The 8,525-nt window shown below is 34.6% G+C and overlaps 1 protein-coding gene across 1 annotated transcript; it reads right to left on the bottom strand.

Moving 5' to 3' along the window:
• Nucleotides 1-7,487: 7,487 nt before the first annotated feature.
• On the bottom strand, nt 7,488-7,913 carry LOTGIDRAFT_171150 (hypothetical protein; the record flags this gene model as incomplete). Its single annotated transcript, XM_009047334.1, has 1 exon — nt 7,488-7,913. One exon carries the CDS (start codon nt 7,911-7,913, stop codon nt 7,488-7,490), a length of 426 nt encoding a protein of 141 aa, XP_009045582.1.
• Between the last annotated feature and the right edge of the window lie 612 nt (nt 7,914-8,525).

Here is an 8,525-nt window from a genome sequence, read left to right as displayed (position 1 = left end):
TGGGCTAATGAATACCAGAAACATTATTTTCTGTTCCGGTAGGGGTTGATTGAATAAAATTGAGTTTTAAATCCCGTTTTTCTGCTCCTTGTTGAGCTAATGAAGACAAGCAACATCAATCAGTGCGCAATAATCACTGGTTAATGTTTTATGCAACGTTTCGATGTGTTTCCCTCGTCGTCCTCAGGCACATAATGTTGCATAAAACTTTAACCAGTGATTGTTGTTCTATAAAACTTTAACCAGTGATTGTTGTTCTATAAAGCTGTGTCTATATATCGTTCTCACAATTGCTAAATGCCATTCAAAGACTTTATATATTTCTATGGTTAAATCTACCCATATCCATTATATAAAGTTGTAGCTACCACAGTGAATGAGATAAAGTCATCTAGAATTGAGCTGACAAGTGATAAATGTGGCCCTAGTAAACCGGTGCAATCTACTTGAAACTTATAATTAACTCAGTAAATAGTTAAAACAGAACAGAGGCTCCTATTACACCGGGACAATATACCCAGTGTTTTATATCTCTCTCCCTACCCCCCTAAACTATCTAATATTTGTCACCCCCTATAATTATAACCCTGCTACTCTCTAGTGGGTGGTCTTACAGTTATATATCTTACAAACCAAATAAAGAAATTAAACGTCAGTGATAAAAACTTTATGTAGTATTAGACTGTAGTTTTATAAATTGATATGCTTACTCTGCAGTCCGCGTCTTACATATTTCCTTCTTTTTTAAAAGGATTTGAAAAGAGCTTTTTTAAGCTTTTGCGTGTGTATCCGGGACACGTTCGGTCTCTACTAAAGGCCAGGTGTATTTAAAATGGTCAAGCTAAAATATCCCGTCGCTTTCTCAAACTTGTCCTAGTGCTTCCTCTGCAGTCCGTGCCTGTATCAACAAGTTATCCTTGTAAGATCATTGTCAAAAGCGTAAAGAACCAGCTGGTAGATATGGTCCTCCTGAATCCAAGTTGTATCATTTTAAAACTGTTGTCAAGAGGTTTGGCCAAGAACCAGCTGGTAGACAGGATCCTTAGTGAACCTAAGTTGTTATCCTTGGTGAAAATGATTGTTTATTTCTTACAATTGATTAGAAGAATCAGACGAGACAATAACATGATATCTCGCTTGTAGTCGTTCTCAAACCAGAAGTGCATTCCAAATTTATACTCACGAAGTTAACCTTCGGAAATACAAATATCAAATCTGCGTCAGTGGAATAGAAAATTAATCATACTACAGTATCCGTTACGGGGTTGATATCGCACTAATAATTTAACTTGGGTCGGGATGTCGAGGTTACAACCCTGGGGTCGTCTTTATATTATTATCATCAACACAAGCGAGATTTAGCTACCACCAACGTTGATACTATCAATCATTATTTACATTCAGTTCGGTACTGTCTTGTTCTGTTGTACACGATTCCCAACACGTTTTTCGTCCGAAAAGCGACGCCCATAGACGTGTGCTTAGGATAGCGATTTACCATCCTAGAGTCGTCTTTTGTTTTATTATCAACACCAGTCAGATTCAACTACCACCGACGTTAGTACTATCAATCTAAAAAATCTTATGATACCTCGTGACCTAGGCCAGTGCTTTTATTACACTCTGACCTCGTCACGAACGGTGATATTTTCATTCATTTATCATTTATAGATCCCTCGACAGTTGGAAATCGCTGTCCTGGCAAAATTTCCCTCATTGTACCCTGCACGGCGTTGTCCGTCTTCATTAGCCCACATGGTGCAGAAGAGAAAGAAAAACTTCATTCATTTTCATTTTTTGTTCTGGCAGAGAAATCTGTGATGTGCCCATCTCAACATTGTCTGTCTTCATCAACTGAATTAGACCAGGTTTAGAAATGCAAGATATGATAATATATTTCCTTAGTGCAGTCGAGTGGAGAAAAAAAGGAAGTAAAATTTATTTCATTTCAATCTAAATCATAAATTGTAAGAATCGAAAAAATAAAACATTTATTCGTTTCTTCTTTGAATTACGAATCGTGTATTTAAAGCTATTGTCTCATGTTGCACTGAGCCGAAAAAAATAACAGAATATATGATATATGAATATATACATAATTATTAATGCGTAAAATATCATAGGCCTGGGAGGAAAACAGAAAGTCGGAAATAAACCATATAACATTGTAGTGTGGTGCTTACTCCGCGGTCCGTGTTCAAGTATATCATTGAAAGTACAGAAATACTTCTTGTAGTCAACAAGTTTTCCTGAAATATTGTTTGAGACAAAGTGTGTCTGAGACGAATTGCCGAGTCAAGTTTATCGTGATTGTTTATCGTGACTTTGGTTAAGATCGCAGTAGATTCTACAAGACAAAAAGAAATTCTGCTCTCTTTTCAATGTCGGTAACAAAACATTTTATTTATTAATTTATTCAATAATTAAAATTTATTTATTCATTTATTTATTTATTTATTTATTTATTTATTTATTTATTTATTTATTTATTTATTTATTTATTTATTTTAAATATTTATTTATATATTTATTACGTTAAAGATACATCAGCAATAAACAAATCTAAAACAGTACGCTTATGTCGTTATTCTGGCAAAATTACCCTCATTGCGTACTGTAGGGAGTAAACTGCCCTCACAAGTCTTCTAAGTTAAGGACAGAAAAGTAGGAAGTAAAATGTTATATGATTTTAATATATAATTTAAAACTGTAAGTAAGTGTATTAAACATTGAGAAGTTTTTAAAATTAATCTAAAGTTTACTAGACAGACAGAAAATACTTTTACTTTATTTTTTGAGAAATTTTAGTCGAGATTTTTGAATGAAGGCGACTAGGAGATAATAATTTTAGTAATAACATTTATTAAAACAAATATTTTACTCTGTCAATCTGTCAATCAACTATAATATCCTGGGCTCACATCGAGCACTTGTTCTACACAATCCGATAATTTCAAATATTTGCAAGTTATTTTAAAATGTTTTTTAAAGAGATTTGATACAATAGTTTAAACGATTGTTTAACCAGTTGATAGAGCTTACAGTAAGCTATGTGCAACACATTTCAGAAAGAAAACCAGACATACAGTTCGCCTACAATTAGTACTGGGAATCAAAATGTACAAAAGTAATAAGTGCCCACTACTAAGATACAAAGCTGAAAACCTCTGCCATATTGAATATACCACATTATCATCTAAATGGATTCTCTGAACAAACCCATTTGCAAATCGGCATTACTTGAAGCACGGGGGAGAGCTTACACTGCCCTGCTAGCAACTCCCTTAGTAGTGTCCATTGTTTTTATATTATACCATGAAAACCGTATATATAGAAGTATCTTTAAGAAATAGAAATGTAAAACACCATATTAAACTATTATAAAATAATGAATAAATATAGATAGTTTGTTTGTGTTTTAAAACTGACCCTAGTTGACCCACAGGAAAACAACCCCCGATCGAGATATCTCTTTCTTATACTTATATTTATATCTTTCTCTTATACTCTTATTTATATATTATCTCGTAATGAGATTTACCAAGTTGTTCTGCACCTAAATATCATCTTTACAGAACTCGCCAAGATACCTTAAAGAGATTGTAAACAGGTTTCCCTAAAGTTTTATTTGTATCATTCCAATTTTCAATCAGACGTCTGCGGTCCCCTAAAACTAGTGTCCCCGATACACATGAAAATAAATAAAACCTTTTTACAATCCCTTTAACAAGAGTGTTTCCCTCTTGCAATATTGCCTGATTTATTCTACCTACATGCTGTATGAAATAAAATATCTTACAATGTTCCCATATTTAGGGCTAATGAAATAAAATGGAGTTTTAAATCCAGAATATTTCTATTTTTTATAAACAACCTGTGCCCAATGTCCACTATATATCAATATTTACCTGTATTTGGGTCATCGAGATAATCCAACCAGGTGAGATTTAAAACAATGTTTATACTGACCAATTGATCCGATTGAATCAAAACATCAAAGAGATTATCTCAGGTAAAAACAGGTGAAAATTCTAACAACGGCACGACAGAATTTATAAACAAGGTGACTATGATAAAGGGGTTGGTTTTAGGGGCCACCTGGATTAGATTGGGTGTTGACACAGGTAAAATTTACACGGACATCTGAAGGTGATTTCAGGTAGACTTGTGGACTCCCTGCAGAGAACACCTGACACCTACAGGTATAATAAATATTTCTATAATATTGAACAGCCTTATTGTCAGATCGTTAGTGTCTCAAGAATTACAAAATGCTTACATGAGAGGGAGAGGGTACTTTTTTTGCTCGAAACGATCTGGAAAAGAATCTCTCCACTTTCTGGAAGTAATAATAATGAAATTGCCGACGATGATCTCCTACACTAGGCACGAGTTTTGGACATAAAATCCTTACCAGGAAAGCTTATTTAGAACGTCCCGTTATAAAGAATGGCTATGGAAAGAGAAGTCAGTGCTTTATATTGATATAAATGACGTTCAACTGATTACTAGATGGAACTTGTAGTCAGTGAAACATCGCATCTTTTAAATAATCATGTACATACGTTACTTAGAACAGAATTCTGATTGGTTGAAGTTATTATAGTAATAATAATAAAACATTATATTTATTATAGTCATCAATCACAAAGTACCAAATAGGAGACTCGTAAATTACCAACTATCTGAAGAGATCCTCGTGGTTTATATTTCAATCAGGTATTTTCCAGGTGAGCTATTCGTAAATTCTTCAGACCCCTGAAATATCAATCAGGTATTTCCTGACGGTGATTTATAAAACCACCTGTATTTACCTGTAGGTTATAAACTGATTGATATTGGCCCGGTAGGAAATACCTGGTCGGATTATCATATTGACCAGTTTGATGGATTAGTCTTAATCTTAATCTTCTTAAACTGATAACTTCCGGTCTTTTTCCCTCTTACCATAGTTTTGGCCTACTGGAAATGTTTGTAATATTTCTAGTTCAAGGCGTAAACCTAGGCCACGTCGTCTACAGGTCGTGTACTTCAAACATCTCTTGAATGGTAGGAATACAAGGAGAGTAGGCTAATATCGCTGACGTGACAAGAATTCTTCATTGCACACTGAATGGCCTTGCAAAATCTCAATTGAACAGAATAGAATTCAGATCTGTAACTGTTTCTATTAATTGATACTAATATGGTCATTTATTATAAATTCTCCGTACCAATTGACCTATGACCTTTGACCTCTACCCTAATCTATTACATCCTATCGCTTACACTAATGACATTTTAAATTTCAACTTAATTTCGGTACAAAGGCGTTACATATTCATAAAATACATATTATAGATAATTTTATAACATTCAAGTCATAGTTGGGTTTGAATATCTTTATTTGTCTCTGGTAGGGTGGTTGTTGGGATGGTCGGTAGATCAGTTAACTGATATCGTCGACTAGGTAGGATGAGGATCGATCAGGATCAGTTGGGTGATTCTGTGTTGTTGGTTTGGTACTTGAGAAATTTTTAAATCTTGGTCGGTGTGAGTTACTCGATCTTCTTCCAAACTAGATATGATCATTTTGATTCTTGTTGATTGGTAGTCGAATGGTAGTTGTTGATTTGGTTTGTTAGATCATCTGGTACATACATACACCCGTTATTTACCAAACTATCGTGTACAAGTAGCTAGAAGATAGCTTGTTTCTGTGGCCAGTATGATATGCATGTAACATAGTTCTCTGTCATAATCGTTGGTAATAGTAACATTATTATTTGATATAGAACCACTGTTTAAAGAAGTCCTCATTGTTAGAATGTTTAGTTGGTGTATTTAATAACTCTAGAAATTATAAAACCAAACTATGTATTGAATAATATCGTGATATCTAGAGTAACAAAGAGGACACGATTTTAACCCTTAAAACTCATCTCGGCGTATTTTTTTTTTATAGATCATTGACCTTGGTGGTTCTACACTGGAAACTACAGAGTTTCAAACCAAGCCCCATTATACTGTATACGATTCAGTTGTCCTTAAATCATCGTTTGATCCAGACTTAGATCGAGTTTGGAACGAGCCATTTTTAGACAAGAATGCTGCGAAACGAGTTAAAAGCTTGTTGGCACCTAGAGATGCATAGTTTAATCCAGACATGGTACCTTCTCAGATTTGTTTAATCAGGTTTTCCCCTGTCAATGATGCAGGTCGGTCGGACTGACATGCATCTAGTTGTTCCGAAAAGACAATAAACCAGGGTACAATGTGCTATAGGCATTATGAGTTAAATCATTTGATAGTTCTTGAACTCCATTTCATTTTTGTATCAAGTTGCACGTCCATTTATGTCGCCTATTTGTTCACTTGAACTTAATATTCTCGACATTCTTACGTTTGTTCACACTTGTCTGGTTGAAACTACTGACCGATGTCCAGTGTGAAGTCATAAACTAAAATAATGTGAAAACGGTGACCATTATATTCTGAAGTTATAATAAGTTTATTGTCGTGAAATTGGTCTGAAATTATTTTACGACCATCATTACAACGTTCACGGTGGTTTGTAGGTGGTCATTTTCTAATAATACTGAATATATACTCAGTTTATAATGTGAGATAGATTTTAATATTTTGTCAGTTTATATAGCCTTCTCGTGACCAGCGGTAATATCATGGTGGTCATTTGGTTAAATTGTCCGGAGCGAAGTTTGTCAACATTTAACAAGCTGTGAAAAATCCATGCATCAAGTAATACTAGCAGTAGCGTGTTTAGACCATGGTCTCTCCATCGGGCCCGTGATAGGTCTTATTTTGAAGTGAAATTAAGCCATCGAAATGGCTCAAAATTCATCTGAAATCCGTTGACTCCTAGGGGCCTCCGACAGACCCCTGGCCTCATGGGGCTTTGGTAGTGGAAAAACGAAGAAACCAATCTGACTACTATCTAGATTCAACTAGGACTGTAACATATTTGACTGGAAGACAATTTTGTTTCTTGAAAAAATCTCAAAATGTGGTAACGACAATTTAATTCAAAAAATACTAACAAGCTATCAAAATATTTCGCCTTTTAAAATCGACACAAAGACTACAAGCAGGTTTATTGAAAAGAGAACATTCTTTGTTTTGTTCGATGTAACAGCTTATTCTCCATTAAAAGTATTTAGAAATTTGTGAAGTTAGTACGGTCTGAAGATTTTGTTGTTTAACTTACCTTTTATCTGGTTTTATTTGAGTATAATTTTAGTAACCAGTCAGAATCTGTTACTTTCGCTTCGTACACAGATAATATCTTTTAAAACTAACATAAAATAGCTTGCTACAGATATTAGCCGCTATAATATCTTCAAAACCTTCACAATGTGCGGTTCCGGACCTAAATAGTAAATAGCAGACCATGATCATTGCAGTAGTGACGGGTGTCGCGCTCGAAGCAGACCATGAAACACTTTTCAAAACACCTGATGGTACTTCTCATTGCAGGACTCTTGATTTTGTCATACTTTGGACGAGATTTTTATTAACGGAATGGTCTTGCTTTTACCGATTTTTATTAACGGAATGGTCTTGCTTTTACCGATTTTTATTAACGGAATGGTCTTGCTTTTACCGATTTTTATTAACGGAATGGTCTTGCTTTTACCGATTTTTATTAACGGAATTGTCTTGCTTTTACCGATTTTTATTAACGGAATGGTCTTGCTTTTACCGATTTTTATTAACGGAATTGTCTTGCTTTTACCGATTTTTATTAACGGAATGGTCTTGCTTTTACCGATTTTTATTAACGGAATTGTCTTGCTTTTACCGATTTTTATTAACGGAATTGTCTTGCTTTTACCGATTTTTATTAACGGAATTGTCTTGCTTTTACCGATTTTTATTAACGGAATTGTCTTGCTTTTACCGATTTTTATTACCATAGTTTTTATCACATAGTTATATTTTTAAACGACAATATCCCTCTGTATAACTATATGATATTTAACACTATCGGCACCCCTAGGGCGACACCAGCCCCACCCCCCAAATATAAGCATGTTGATCGTCTGTCTATAAAATCATCCCAGTTTGAACTGTCAAGATGTAACAAGTTAAATGATGTGATGAAATTATCGTCTGGTATTTTAGAACTAGAATTAGGAAGGTGTGGAGAGAAAAATCCGTGGGTGGCGACCATTGTTGACCCCAATGTTAACTGTGTTAAAGACGTTGGGTAGAAATCATGGAGGTTGCAGTGGAAAGTTAGCATCAGGAATAAATTACAAACCGCTTTGGAATATAAACTTGGTCCAGGATACTAGGCGTATCCTCCAATTCCTAAATGGGTTCAATAACCAAAATAAGTAATACATATGTTAGCTATATCGAGTCTGCGAGAGGATGTTCTGTTAACAAATTCCGAAGAAGGGAGTTGGTGACACCTGTCAGAATGTTTTATTTTAACTTTCAGCTTGGGCTCATGAGCTTTAAGCTTCTGGATAAGTCGTAGTAGAATTATTCCTTCCTCCACGATGACATGTTTTCTTTTGCTT

Source organism: Lottia gigantea, assembly GCF_000327385.1.
Source record: "Lottia gigantea unplaced genomic scaffold LOTGIsca_110, whole genome shotgun sequence".
NCBI lineage: Eukaryota > Metazoa > Mollusca > Gastropoda > Lottiidae > Lottia > Lottia gigantea.
The sequence above is the reverse complement of the archived record's forward strand: the minus strand, read 5'-3'. Positions and strand labels throughout refer to the sequence as shown.